The sequence below is a fragment of the Scyliorhinus canicula genome, chromosome 8, assembly GCF_902713615.1.
Source record: "Scyliorhinus canicula chromosome 8, sScyCan1.1, whole genome shotgun sequence".
NCBI classification, from domain to species: domain Eukaryota; kingdom Metazoa; phylum Chordata; class Chondrichthyes; order Carcharhiniformes; family Scyliorhinidae; genus Scyliorhinus; species Scyliorhinus canicula.
In genome coordinates, this window is record NC_052153.1 from 156,945,386 (window position 1) to 156,960,973 (window position 15,588).

The 15,588-nt window shown below is 46.9% G+C and overlaps 1 protein-coding gene across 3 annotated transcripts in view; it reads left to right on the plus strand.

Annotated features, from left to right (window-relative positions):
• s100z (S100 calcium binding protein Z) overlaps window positions 1-15,588 on the plus strand; it is a 67,757-nt gene that overhangs the window by 10,258 nt on the left and 41,911 nt on the right. Inside the window, exon 1 of one of the 3 annotated variants that reach the window (XM_038805533.1) lies at window positions 4,750-4,886. The exons of the other annotated variants lie outside the window; for them this stretch is intronic. Within the exon in view, the coding sequence (XP_038661461.1) occupies window positions 4,878-4,886 (9 nt within the window). The 5' untranslated portion in view covers window positions 4,750-4,877. Of the gene's footprint in view, window positions 1-4,749; window positions 4,887-15,588 lie in introns of those variants that run through there. 3 annotated transcript variants of the gene reach the window in all.

Genomic DNA, 15,588 nt, shown 5'->3' on the forward strand with positions numbered 1-15,588 from the left:
AATGGGCTAGGTTCTGGCAGATGGAATACAATGTTGACAAATGTGAGGTTATCCATTTTGGTAGGAATAACAGCAAACGGGATTTTTATTTAAACGATAAAATATTAAAGCATGCCGCTGTGCAGAGAGACTTGGGTGTGCTAGTGCATGAGTCACAAAAGGTTGGTTTACAGGTGCAACAGGTGATTAAGAAGGAAAATGGAATTTTGTCCTTCATTGCTAGAGGGATGGAGTTTAAGACTAGGTAGGTTATGTTGCAATTGTATAGGGTGTTAGTGAGGCCACACCTGGAGTATTGTGTTCAGTTTTGGTCTCCTTACTTGAGAAAGGACGTACTGGCACTGGAGGGTGTGCAGAGGAGATTCACTAGGTTAATCCCAGAGCTGAAGGGGTTGGATTATGAGGAGAGGTTGAGTAGACTGGGACTGTACTCGTTGGAATTTAGAAGGATGAGGGGGGATCTTATAGAAACATTTAAAATTATGAAGGGAATAGATAGGATAGATGCGGGCAGGTTGTTTCCACTGGCGGGTGAAAGCAGAACTAGGGGACATAGCCTCAAAATAATGGGAATTAGATTTAGGATTGAGTTTAGGAGGAACTTCTTCACCCAAAGGGTTGTGAATCTATGGAATTCCTTGCCCAGTGAAGCAGTTGAGGCTCCTTCATTACATGTTTTTAATGTAAAGATAGATAGTTTTTTGAAGAATAAAGGGATTAAGGGTTATGGTGTTCGGGCCGGAAAGTGGAGCTGAGTCCACAAAAGATCAGCCATGATCTTATTGAATGGCGGAGCAGGCTCGAGGGGCCAGATGGCCTACTCCTGCTCCTAGTTCTTATGTTCTTATGCTCTTACAGCCTGTGCACCCGTGATTTCTGGTTCATCAAAGAATGATTTAAATGGCCAAGAATCAAACTGATACTTTCGTGATCACCTCATTTGTGAAATACTCATTGGTTTCGAACTTAAACTCCAGAGTGAAGCTTCATGGCTTCTCATGCTCTGTCCATTTAACATTCACATCTTGCAGCTGCTTTAATACGTGCTCGTCATGCTCCTATATCATGCCACTAAGCACATGCATGTTCTTGAAGACTGTTAACCAGAATTGCCGAATGCTCGCTGGCTATTTGTCTCTTTGGCTGATTTGTCGTCCTCCACTTGGATTTCTTCTGAATACTCATCAAATGTGCACACCCAGATATCTCCTAATTCTGGGACATGCAGGCGCTCAAGTAAGTTCAGGGATTCACATGCATCCGCACCTATGATGGACTCAATTGTCATGTCCACAATATAAAACAGTAGCATGTCCGTCATGTCTCCATCTTTTCTGTACTGTAGTATACAAGCAACCCCGGCTGAACTGCGACAATCATCTGCACTTTTAGCTTTTGCAAAGCAGACTGGCTGAGGAGGTTCGCTCTCGTTTCCATGTCAAAGTCACATCGTAATAATGTGTTATTCAGGAACACCATCGATTTCCATGTAGTTTTAATGGTTTCCAGAGAGTTTTGTTTTCATCATTTTCATTCGGACACTTCTGGTCCCCGGTCATGACAAGGTCGATGAAACACTGTTACATAGAACATAGAACAGTACAGCACAGAACAGGCCCTTCGGCCCTCGATGTTGTGCTGAGCAATGATCACCCTACTCAAACCCACGTATCCACCCTATACCCGTAACCCAACAACCACCCCCCCTTAACCTTACTTCTTAGGACACTACGGGCAATTTAGCATGGCCAATCCACCTAACCCGCACATCTTTGGACTATGGGAGGAAACCGGAGCACCCGGAGGAAACCCACGCACACACGGGGAGGACATGCAGACTCCGCACAGACAGTGACCCAGGCGGGAACCGAACCTGGGACCCTGGAGCTGTGAAGCATTTATGCTAACCACCATGCTACCGTGCTGCCCTCCATGCTACCGTGCTGCCCTCCATGCTACCGTGCTGCCCTTCAGTATTTCTTCAGTTCTTCAGTATTTATCTCATCAACTACATTTACTTGGCGTACACGGTCCATTGTAGGACGCTTTGCAAAGTGCCCCATACGGTCGCTCCTGGAACAAACTTTTCCAAAGGCCAGACATTGCCATGGGCCATGCCGAGTGCCACACTTTTGACACAAGATGGTGGATGGGGCTTGTTGCCCAAAATGGCTGCCCACATTGAGACTACATTTCTTCATGATGTGCGTCACAGCACTGAAGGGGCTGGCGTCTTCCTCTGAGTTGGCGGCAAATGTTTGTGAGCTAAGTGTGTTTTTTTGTTGTGCAGGCACCTCGTTCGCAAGACACATTTTAATGTGGCTTTCTGATTGAAGCCCTTCTTTCTAGGTACGCATATGTTACGTTACGTTCACATGCTTCGTCATGTTTTAACTTTATTAAAAATAAAGTTTTAACGACTTTATTGTAAATGGGCTTGTTTCACTTTGATAGTTTAAAAGTATCTTTGATGTAAACATCTTACTACAACTAATTATTCATTTTGGGCATATCGTCTCCTCTCAGATCTGATTAAAAAATGCTTTGGTTTCAATAGTTAACTTTTATTTCTGTGATTTCGAATCGTTTAATTTTCCAATTGTCCCCAGCTCATAACTTTGCCTTTGATTTTGACTTAAATGATGTGTCTCATAGACAGGTCGTCTCCAATTTTCTTTTAATTGACTTGATGTTCGTAGAATTTTACACTTTAAAATTGACACCAAATTCGACTGGGCATCTTCCATCCTTTCCAGCTGTTTACTAAGAGAGTTTATTTCAATTAAGGTGTGAAACTTTGCTTTTAGCTGTATGCTAAAATTTAACTTGGTTATGACTTGAAAGACTTGCCTGTTTTAAACATTCGTCACTTAATGCAATTGAAACTCTCATCCATGCTTTTTCAGATGCTTCCTGAGATAGTTACATTCCATGAAGGTGTGAGCCATTGTTTTAGCTTACCACATGAAACCTGTGTGTCTGCGAAACCTGCTTGTGAGCAAGAATCTGCATTTTATAACCCTGCTCTTTGAAGCTGCTATTAAACTTTTGTGGGATCTTTCCCTGTATCCTCTCAAACCAGATATTGCCAGACTTCCATGTTTCAAATGACACATTTTTCTGTATTTTCAAGAACACTACACACTATGAATCTAATCTCCTCGAGCTCCAACCTAATCTCACACAGACGTCCACGAGCCTGTGCAATATGTAGCACTGTTCCTTAGCTCCCTCTAGTGGCTAGGCTTAACATAACATTAACTCTTTACATGCTGCACATTTGTATACTATCACAGTCGTTATCTTTAAATCTTCAGCACTCGTGGTACCATGTTGTGTTTGGTCTTCTATACGTTGCAAAGGAATCCACCAAACACCTTGACTTGTCCAAACCAGGATCTTTATTGAATCGCACATGGTAAGATAGCAATGTGTTACAGAGTAAGATATTGTGGATTTGTTTGAACTCCTCTGGAACTACATGCAGCACGACTGTTCACCTGTATGTCTTACTACCATCTCCTACAACCATCTGCTGATGGCCGGATGTGTCTCCACTTATATGAGAGTCCCTGATCACATAACCATGGTCTTGAGACCGCATGGTATGTCTGCATCGCCACCTGCTGGTTGGAGGTTACACACCATCCATCTATGATATTACCTGCAGGCATATCACCACACTCTCCACTTTTTTAATTATCTGTTTCTGGCTCATTACCAATTATATAGTAATTCTTGTTCAATACACATGTGTGGCTTTTGTAGTTTGTATGGTTATATAAATTACAAAATGGCTTCCTTGACCAAGTGTGAGGACAAAATGACTGCCTGATCTTCTTAGCTTACTACAGTGAAAATAATGTGAAAACATGCTAAAAATGGCCAAGTTAAACTAAAATCTACTGCTCGGCCCTATGCCCCCTCCCCATCACCCCCTCCCCATCACCCCCTCCTCCACCCTCTCAGGTTGCGGGTGAAATACATTGCCAATATATCTGTGTATCTTTGTGGGCCCAAATACCTCATATGTCACCAAAAATACAACAGTAAAGTGAGTATGTGACTGCATCATCTTATAAAGGGGTTAATGAGAGTGAAGTAAGCAGACTTAACTGAGCTGGGTATTTCAACCCTTTGTAGACTTTTGATTCCGGTAGATAATCAACTGAAAGAAATTTGTCCATTCCAAGAGGTCCGAGAGGCAATTATTCCACTGATAACTTTTTCTAATTGTAAACATTTGCTTGTTTCATCCAGCTTTAAAATGCTATACTTCGGCTTGGCACCAGAGGGAGCTGTGGCAGCATAAGTGTGTCTAAATTTATGGAAACATCTTCCGAGTATTTTGTTCCAAAACAGAAACCCTTTGAGGATTTGGCTTGTAATAACAAATGCACACCATACCCTCACCTATGCACGATTCAAACATTTCTTAGATTGATAATTATACTGTGCAATGTTATAGATTCATAGAGTCTTACAGCACAGAAACAGGTCCTCCCATCCACACTGTGCCGACCATTGCAGGGACACTTGTATTAAATTCCTCTATTCACCATTTTAAATGAATTAGTACATCCAACAGAGGGCGGTATTGAGACGTGACTGTGGAGGATTCTGGGACAAGTCAGCTCGCTCACAATAACTGAGACGGGATTGTGGAGGAGGATCAGGTGCTCAGCAAGAGGAAGAAAGGGCATCCAAAAGAGGGCGGTAGTGAGAAGTGACTGAGGAGGATACTGGGAGAAGTCAGCTTGCTCACCACAACTGAGAAGGGGATTGCAGAGAATCCAGTGTCAAATGATGTGTGTGCCATGCAAGATGTGGGAGGATTTTGATGCACAAGGCAGCCAGGACAGTCATATCTGCAAGAAATGTCAGAGGATAGCAGTCCTTGAGCAACTTGTAGCTAATTTGAATCAGTGACTCTCTTTACTGGGCCTGATTTTTTGTGATTTGATTTATTATTGTCATATGTATTAATATACAGTGAGAAGTATTGTTTCTTGCACACTATACAAACAATGCATACCGTATATATGGAAGGAAGGAGAGACTGAAGCATATAATGTTCCAGTCATAGCAAGGTGTAGAGAAAAGATCAACTTAAAGTAATTGAATTAGAACATTGTTAGAGAGTTTGAAAGAGTTAGAATGAAATTTTAGAAACATAGAACGAGAGTAAAAGATAGAATTAGAGGGTATACTGCGCACAGCCTGCAAGAAGTCGCCTTGCTCCGTCGACATCTTGGATTCTTTCCATAGAAGAGGGAGGGAGATTTCTTGAACAGTTATACCAGAGACTTGACACTCCACGTTGTGGTAGGCAGGCAAGGAGGAGTTTAGGGTTGGCAGGAGAGTGGAGACCATTTGTCGAAAGGAAAAGAGGCAGCAGGTCCAGGAAACCCAGGTCTGCTTCGAGCTGTCTAATGGGTATGAAGTTTTAAATGCCTATGAAGTGAGTACGGTGTAAATGACTCGAGGGAAAACCTGTACCTTCTAACAAATCAAATCAGAGAAATTAAAAGTAGTATTGTATAAATAATTAGGTTTGGGTATAATCCAGGCAAAACTAAATACATTTTGTACATATTTTTCAAAGATCTAACTGATTAGACTGATCTTTGCAGATTCCTGTAATTCCTAGATATCTTATGTGCAGGGTTCAGGAAATTGCACCAGCTCTGTAAGAGAATCCGAGAGCAGCCCATTTGGAGCTGCAGAAAAATTCTTTGCAGATGGGGGTAGGCAGGATTTGATGGCACCCATCAAATTGGCAGAGATCACAATGCATGATTAATCAGCGCCCATTACATCCAGTGTAGGCAACACAGCAACTTCACTTAAGCAGGTGTCGCAAAATTGTGAGAGGCGAGCGTGAGTTCAAACTAGCCCACGCTATTGAAAGCCAGCTTGCCCCTCTTAAAGGGCAAGTTCATCTTCAGAACACAAGAAATAAGAGCTTTGCAAAGGCACATTCCACAAGGAGGTGTGTGACTGTCTCATTTCCCCCACATCCACTCCGAGGGCAGCGTGCATTGATGCTGAGCCTTCGGGTGTACATGAAGAATCTGACAGGGAGGGCCCTTCTCACCACCAGCCAAGCTAGGTCTTGGTGCTTGTTTGAAAGTTCTGGTGATGAGGCATTCTACCAGATGGCTCTGACAGTCTGCTCAGGGAACCATCCAACGTCCTCCACAGTCTCCTTTTCTCTGAGGGTCTCGAGGACATTACGTGCTGACCACTGCTTCATTGCTTTGTGGTCAAAGGTGTTTTTCTTCAAAAATTTTTCCACAAAGGACAGGTGTTTCGGCGCGGTCCAACTGCTTGGAGCGTTCCGCGGCTATGAGGCCAGGCCCATCCTTCGTAACACCGGGGACAGGTAGAACCTCAGTATGTAGTGACACTTGGTGTTTGCATACCCGGGGTCTACGCACAGCTTGATGCAGTTGCACACAAAGGTGGCCATCAGGATGAGGGCGGCGTTGGGTACGTTCCTCCCTCCTTTATCTAGAGGCTTGTACATTGTGTCTCTTCGGACCCGGTCCATCTTGGATCTCCAAATGAATTTGAAGATGGCCCGGGTGACTGCTGCGGCGTAGGTCCGAGTGATGGGCCAGACCTGCCCATCAGGTCTGGGTACAGTAACACCGAGAGTACCTCACACCTGATGACCAGGGGTTTGCCCGCAATGGAGAGGGAGCGTTGCTCCCACCAGCCCAGTTTCTGTTTTGCTTTGGCAATTCGTTCCTCCCAGTTTTTGGTGCATGCCCCAGCCGCTCCGAACCATATCCCCAGCACTTTCAGGTAATCTGACCTGACCGTGAAGGGGACAAAGGATCGGTCGGCCCAGTTCCTAAAGAACATGGCCTCGCTCTTGCCGCGGTTTACCTTGTCTCCTGACGCCAGTTCAAACTGGTCGCAGGTGTCCAAGAGCCTGTGTACAGACGCGGGATCCGAGCAGAAAACGGCGACGTCGTCCATGTACAGGGAGGCCTTGACTTGCGTGTCTCCGCTGCCTGGGATCGTCACCCTTCTCATGTCCGGATCCTTCCTGATGGACTCGGCAAAAGGTTCTATGCAGCAGACAAACAGGGCCAAGGAGAGAGGGCAGCCCTGCCTGACTCCAGATTTGATCTGGAACTTTTCTGATTCCCACCCATTGATTGAGACTGCGCTATAGATGTTTGTGTAGAGCAGTTTGATCCAATTGCGAATTCCCCCCCCAAACCCCATTTTGGAGAGCACATCCATCATGTAGGTGTTCGATATTCTGTCAAAGGCCTTCTCCTGGTCAAGGCTGATGAGGCAGGTGTCCACCCTCCTGTCCTGCACGTAGGCGATCGTATCCCTGAGCAGCGCGAGGCTGTCAGAGATCTTCCTGCCGGGTACAGCACAGGTCTGGTCAGGGTGGATCACCGACTCTAGAACAGACTTGACTCGATTGGCGATGACTTTGGCTAATAATAATAACAATAATAATAATCTTTATTATTGTTATAAGTAGGCTTACATTAATACTGCAATGAATTGAAAAGCCCCTAGTCGCCACATTCCGGCGCCTGTTCGGGTACACAGAGGGAGAATTCAGAATGTCCAATTCACCTAACAAGCACGTCTTTCGGATCTTGCGGGAGGAATACGGAGCACCAGGTGGAAACCCACATGACACAGGGAGAACATGCAGATTCCACACAGACGCGACCCAAGCCAGAATCAAACCTGGGACTCTGATGCTGTGAAGCAACAGTGCTAACCACTGTGCTACTGTGCCGCCCATAAAAGGATTGGCTCAAGAGACTGAAATGCAAATCAGCTGACATGGTGGCAGCGGTGGGATAATGTGGATAAATATGAGGTTATTCACTTTGGTACCAAAAATGAGAAGGCAGACTATTATCTGAATGGCCATAAATCAGGAAAGGAGAATGTGCAATGAGACCTGGGTGCCCTCGCACACCAGTCACTGAGGTTAAGCACGCAGTACAGCAGGCGGTAATGAAGGCAATTGGCATGTTGACCTTCGTAGCAAAAGGATTCGAGTACAGGAGCAGGGATGTCTTGCTGCAATGATACAGGGCCTTGGTGAGGCCACACCTGGAATATTGTGTGCAGTTTTTGTCTCCTTATGTGAGGAAGGATGTTCTTGTTCTAGAGGGAGTGCAGCAAATGTTCACCAGACTGATTCCAGGGATGGCAGGACTGAAGTATGAGAAGAGAGTGAATCGGTGAGGATTGTATTCACTGGAGTTCAGAAGAATATGGGGGGATCATAGAAACCTATAAAGTTCTAACAGGACTGGAGAGGGAAGATGCAGGAAGGAAGTTCCCAATGGTGGGTGTGTCTAGAACAGGGGTCACAGACTGAGGATATAGGGTAGGCCATTTAGGACAGAGATAAAGAGAAATTTCTTCACTTACAGAGTGGTCGGTCTGTATCATCCGTTACCACAGGAAGTAATTGAGGCCAAAACATTGTGGGCAGGATTCTCCATCCTGCTGCACCCATTTTCTGGTGCGACGTGCCCCCCCCCCCCTGTCAGCAGGCCAATGGGGTTTCCCATTGTGGGCACCCCCACCTCATAGGGAAATCCACAGACGTGAGCGCACTGCCAGCGAAATGGAGGATCCCGCCGATGGAGAATCCAGCCCTAACTGTTTTCAAGAAGGAGTTAGGTAAAGAGCTTGGGACGAAGGGCATCAAAGGATATGGGGGAAAGCGCGATTAGGCTATTGAGTTGGATGATCGGCCATGATTGTAATGAATGGGGGTACAGGCATAGTAGGGTACAGATTTGATTTGGCGGATGCCACACCCCTTCGGGTAGTCCTCGAATTTAACAATGTGAACTGCATACTGCTAATGACACCAGAAAAACTACATATTTCACAACACAATGTTCACCGGCTATACTGATGTTCAAAAGGAAACTACGCACACAGTTCAACTTTTTGACTCCCCCTTCAACTTCAGAGATAGTAAGACAACAACATCAGACGCTAGTGGCGAGAATGGAACAACATTCCAATAAGTCTTTGACTGGGGGGGAATCGTGATCCTGTGAGAAATTACACCTCAGGCGGAAAATGGGCTCCAGCAATTGGGCTAGCCAAAACAGGTCCGATTTCATATACTGGACAATCGGACGATGAACAAATTTGGCATCAGCACGCTGACCAATTATTGTCTGCAGGCAGTGAGAGTGCAGAATCTGTACCATATGTTTACACCACAGAGAGCGTGGACAGTGACATGCCCGACTTGAGGATTACAACTTCTGAGATTATGGAACTACTTATGACAAAGTCATCCACACAACCAGAGACAGTTCCTGAGTTGGTTTTGTCAGATGTAACACTGACCAGAGTGCAGAAAGACACACCTAGCACCCCTAAGAGCCAAGTTCCTGAACATCGTGTTCTGCCAAAATGAGACAGATGTCCACCCAAGGGACTGTTTTACTAATCTACATATGTATCTGTAAGGTAACAATGTTAGTTATAGTATAATGTGTTTGATCTGTTTAAAAGTGTTTGATTAAGTAAAAAAGGCTGCGGACACCAAAGGAGTAAAGAGGGAGGCGTGTTATGTATCAGAGTAACACCATTGGCTGGTGTAATGTCACGTGTTATGCAACAGCACGGTAGCACAGTGGTCCCAGGTTCGATTCCCTGCCTGGTTTACTGTCTGTGCAGAGTCTGTGGGCGCGATTCTCCGACCCCCACGCCGGGTGGGAGAATCGCGGGAGTGGCGGGCGAATCACGCCACGCCACCCTGGCACCCGCACGTGATTCCCCCCCCCCCCCACCAAAACGGCGTGTGGCGTTTTGCGACAGGCCGCTCGGAGAATTGCTGCTCCAGTCGAGCTGCGATTCTCCGGCCCGGATGGGACGAGCGGCCTGCCTAATCCGACCGGTTCATGCCGGCGCCAACCACACCTGGTCGCTGCCGGCGTGAACAGCGCGCGACCGCTGCGTGTGGGGCCTGTGGGGGGGCGGAGAGACGATCGAGCACCTGGGGGGTACTCAGGAGGGGTCTGGCCCGCGATCGGTGCCGTCTCTGAAAGACGCACTCTTTTCCCTCCGCCACCCCGCAAGATCAATCCTCCATGTCTTGCGGGGCGGCGGAGGGGAAGACGGCAACCGCGCATGCGCGGGTGACGTAATTTAGGCACCGCCGGCCGCGTCATTCAGGTGGCGCCGCTTTGACACGGGCGGCAAGGCCTGGCGCGCGAGATTGACACGCCGCCGCTCCTAGCCCCCGGGGATGGGAGAATAGGGGCTGAGGAGTGGCCTCCGACGCCGGAGTGAAACACTCCGGTTTTCACTCCGGCGTCGGCACTTTGTCTCCCTTTGGGAGTATCATGCCCTGTGTGTTCTTCCTGTGTCGGTGTGGGTTTCCTCCAGGTGCTCCGGTTTCCTCCTACAAGTCCCAAAAGATGTGCTGTTAGATAGTTTGGACATTCTGAATTCTCCCTCCCTGTACCTGAACAAGCGCCGGAATGTGGCGACTAGGGGCTTTTCACAGTAACTTCATTGCAGTGTTAATGTAAGCCTACTTGTGACACTAATAAAGATTATTATTATGATGTCACTGGAGCGCTTTGCAGGTTTTTGTTGTGTTCACCATTGTACCCTATTTGAGCAGCATCTTGTATCCCTTGTACTATGTTATATAAACAAAGCTCTCAATAAAGCCCTTGTACTATGCTATGCAAACTTGTTGTGCCCCCCTCTGACAACAAAGGGCATAATAAAACCAAATTAGATCATGGCTGCCTCATCAGTCTGCTTTCAACCAGCAGCAAAATGATGGAAGGTTTTGCTCGCTAACAGTGCTGTCAGCAATAAACTGTTCACCAATGCTCAGCTTGGTTCTTCCAGGGCCACTCATCTCCACACCTCACACTGAAACCTGGGCCCAAACATGAACAAAAGAAGCAGGGGGGGAACTGACAGTGACTGCCTTTGACATCAAGGCAGCATTTGAAAAAGGATCCCGAATAATAGTGAAGTCAATGGGAATCAGGAGGCAAACTCTTCACCAGAAGGAAGGTAACGCTGGTTATCGGTGGCCTGCCATCTCAGCCCCAAGACATCACTGCAGAGGTTCTTCCGGTCGCATCTTAGGTGCAGCCATTTCCATCAATGGCTTTCCCTGCATGAGAAATCAGAAGTGTTTTTTTTTGCTGATGTTTATTCAGTTCTTTTAACAAGCAATCCATGCCCACATGTAGCAAAACCTGTACAACGTTCAGGCTTGGACTGTTAACTAGCAAGTAACATTCACAATGACACTGTCCAATAAGAGAAAATTCAACCGCCACCCCTTGACATTCAAGGCATTGACATCTCCAACTCCTTCACCATAAATGTCCTGGGAGTCGCTATTGACGAGAAACTTAACTGGACCAGCCATATAAAAACTAAAGATATGAGGATACATTGGAGGCTGGGAATTCTACGGCAAGTAACTCACATCCTGATTTCCCAAAGACTTCCAGTCATCTACAACATGCAAGTTAGGATGTGTTGGGATATTCTCCACTTGCCTGGATGAGTGCAGCTTCAACAACACTCAGGAAGCTCAACACCATCCAGGACAAAGCAGCTTATTTAATTGACACCCAACTTCAGCCTTAAGAATTCACTCCCTCCACCACCATCTCACAGTGGCATCAGTGTGTACCATCATCAAGATGCGCAGCAGCAATTCACCTAGGCTCCTTCAACAGCATTTCAAAAACAGTGGCCAGTAGATGGCAACTAAAGTGTCGTAGTTGGGGCAAGGACCAGCTTCCCATCCGAAGGCCTGCCCACCCCAGCACAAAATCACAAACCAGTCTGAGGCGGGTAGGAACCCAGAGTGAATCCTGCCCATGTAAATTCACGCACCACCTGCGTCTTAGAACATGCCAGGGGGTGGAGGGGGCGTGGTGGCGGACATGGAATTCTGGCCATGGGAAAGATTTTCCAGTTCTGATGAAATGTCATCAACCAGGGATATTGAACATGATTTAATGGAAATGAAAAGAATGCTGTTTCTGGCGCGTTTAGAGGGGTGTTTCCCAGCGCCTCCAGTGTCGAGAACAACCTCGCTATTAAATGGGACTGTCAAAGACCTGCCAAAGCCCGCTGAGGCTCATTTCCTGAACTAACGAGTTCAGCTCGCCAGTGCAGGAAGATATCGGGGCGACATTTATAAATGGCGGCCTGATATCTGGGAGCCTCCTTCCATAGCCTCTGGACCCCCCCCCCCTCCCCCTGAATGCCCCAAGTTACCAATCAGGGGGGTCCTCAAGCCACCCGCACCCCACCTCATAAGAGCAGGGCACCTCCAGGCCCGATCCCTGACATGGGAAAAATGCCACCTGGGTGCTGCCAGCCTGATGGCAGTGCCCCATCAACCTGGCAGCACCTCCTGGGCACCCTGGCAGTGCCAGAGTAGCATTATCAGGATGCCCTGGTGGCACTGCCAGGATGTCAGTGCCACGGTGCTCAGGTGACATTGGGAGTGCCAGGGTACCACCCTGCCCAAAACCCCATCACCCAGGGGCCCCCGATCACCTGCGTGAACCCACCCCAGGTGCCAGTACGCCTGGTCCACATTTGTGGAAACCAGTATTAAACGGCACCCATTTGAGGTCTCCGAGGCAAAGTTGGTAGGTCCCACGCTTGGGTAACTCTGGCACTAACATATTTAAGTGAGCTTAACTGCACGCTTAAATATGAAAATCTGGATCCTGTCCATTGCAACGCCTTGCGGGATCTCGTTAGGGCAGCACGGTAGCATTGTGGTTAGCACAATTGCTTCACAGCTCCAGGGTCCCAAGTTCGATTCCCGGCTTGGGTCACTGTCTGTGCGGAGTCTGCACATCCTCCCTGTGTGTGCGTGGGTTTCCTCCGGGTGCTCCGGTTTCCTCCCACAGTCCAAAGATGTGCAGGTTAGATGAATTGGCCATGCTAAATTGCCCTTAGTGTCCAAAATTGCCCTTAGTGTTGGGTGGGGTACTGGGTTATGAGGATCGGGTGGAGGTGTGGGCTTGGGTAGGGTACTCTTTCTTAGAGCTGGTGCAGACCCGATGGGCCGAATGGCCTCCTTCTGCACTGTAAATTCTATGAAATCTCGTGAGGCCTAAGGAGCGCTCACGAGATTTACCGGCCTTGTTGCGTTGCGGGTCGGGCACGATGACGCCGCTAGATTGCACCGGCTAACTCTGTTTGTTTCTCCACAGATGCTGCCAGACTTGTTGAGTGTTTCCAACATTTTATGCTTTTATTTCAGATTTCCAGAATCCATAGCATTTTATATTGATAATACAATTGTTTGTTTTTCCATCACTTTAGGGGCAGTGGGTGTTTAAATTGTCGGGAATTTTTATTGTCACAATGAGAACTGAGTGATTACTTGGGTTACACAGGAAATATTCTGAAGCTACATAAATCGCTGTGTAATATTTTCTCAATCCCTATAACTGCCATGTTGGAGCTGGATAGGAGCAATCACCTTCTGTAACATCATTCAACACTCCAGCACACATCAGGTGAAAACAGAAAGTGCTTGCAAAACTCAGCATGTCTGGCAGCCTGTGTGGAGAGAAAAACAGAGTTAACTTTTTGAGTCTAATATGACACTTCTTCAGACCAGCTGAACAGTTTTTTAAAAAATATTTTTATTCTCCTCATTTTCCATTTTTTCATCAAATATACACCCACCAAAAGATAACCAACAGTAACAAATACCTTCAACATACAAACCCAAACATCACCCCAACATCCCAAATACAAAACAAGAAAGACTAAAAGAGAATCCACGCTCATCCCACACATGGTAAACAATAAACAATACACTCAACTGGGTGGGCCTCAACCCATTTAATGTTCAATGGCATCCAATTCTTGAAAGTGGAAGATATACAATACCCATGAATTGTAGAACACTTCCATCCTTCCCCTCAACTCAAACATCACCTTCTCGAGTATCAAAAATTCAAGCAGGTCCTCCCGCCAAGCCGAGGCACAGGGCAGAGAAGCTGATCTCCACCCCAACAGGACCCACCTTCGGGCAATCAGTGAGGCGAAGGCTAAGACATCTGACCCCGCACCTGCCTGCAGCCCGGGCTGGTCCGACACCATGAATATGGCTTCACTGTGAATTTCAGGTCATAGAAGGCAGAGAGTAGCAATGGAAGGGTGTTGTTCGGATTGGAGGGCTGTGACTAGTGATATTCTGCAAGGATCAGTGCTGGGGCCTTTGCTGTTCATAGTATATATAAATGATTGGTCTGATTAGTAAGTTTGCAGACGACAGAAAGTTTGGTGGAATTGCGGATAGCGATGAGGACTGTCAGAGGATACAGCAGGATTTAGATCATTTGGAGACTTGGGCGGAGAGATGGCAGATGGAGTTTAATCCGGACAAATGTGAGGTAATGCATTTTGGAAGGTCTAATACAGGTAGGGAATATACAGTGAATGGTAGAACCCTCAAGAGTATTGACAATCAGAGAGATCTAGGTGTACAGGTTCACAGGTCACTGAAAGGGGCAACACAGGTGGAGAAGGTAGTCAAGAAGGCCAACGGCATGCTTGCCTTCATTAGCTGGGGCATTGAGTATAAAAATTGGCAAGTCATGTTGCAGCTGTATAGAACCTTAGTTAGGCCACACTTGGAGTATAGTGTTCAATTCTGGTCACCATACTACCAGAAGGATGTGGAGGCTTTAGAGCGGGTGCAGAAGAGATTTACCAGGATGTTGCCTGGTGTGGAGGGCATTAGCTATGAGGAGCGGTTGAATAAACTCGGTTTGTTCTCACTGGAACGATGGAGGTTGAGGGGCGACTTGATAGAGGTCTACAAAATTATGAGGGGCATAGAAGAGTGGATAGTCAGAGGCTTTTTCCCAGGGTTTGGGGTCAATTACTAGGGGGTCAGGTTTAAGGTGCGAGGGGAAAGGTTTAGAGGAGATATACGAGGCAAATTTTTTACACAGAGGGTAGTGGGTGCCTGGAACACGCTGCCGGAAGAGGTGGTGGAAGCAGGGACGATAGTGACATTTCGGGGCATCCTGACAAATACATGAATAGGATGGGAATAGAGGGATACGGACCCAGGAAGTGTAGATTTTAGTTTAGACGGGCAGCATGGTCAGCAGAGGCTTGGAGGGCCGAAGGGCCTGTTCCTGTGCTGTACTTTTCTTTGTTCTTTGTTCTTTGTTCAATCCAAAACTCTGGAATTTTCTGTAGCAGCCATTTCCTGGCCCCACCATCCCCCGGCATGCTCCTTAAACCTTCAATGACACCATCCCCTCCTTGCTCGCTGATCTACCAATCATAATCTCTCATTTCCCCCTTGCTCGCTGATCGACCAATAACAGCTGCCCCTTCCCTTCCATGTTCACGAATCCACCAATCAAAACAATCAATTCCCGTTAGTGCTCACTGATCCACCAATGACACCCAAACCAGGTGTTCTGATCCTCCAATCGTAGCCTCCTATTTCTCTCCATGTGCTCACTTGCCATTCAGTCTTAACTTTTCCATTCCTGCCCCTCCCACAAAAGCTCACTGACCCTCCAATCACAG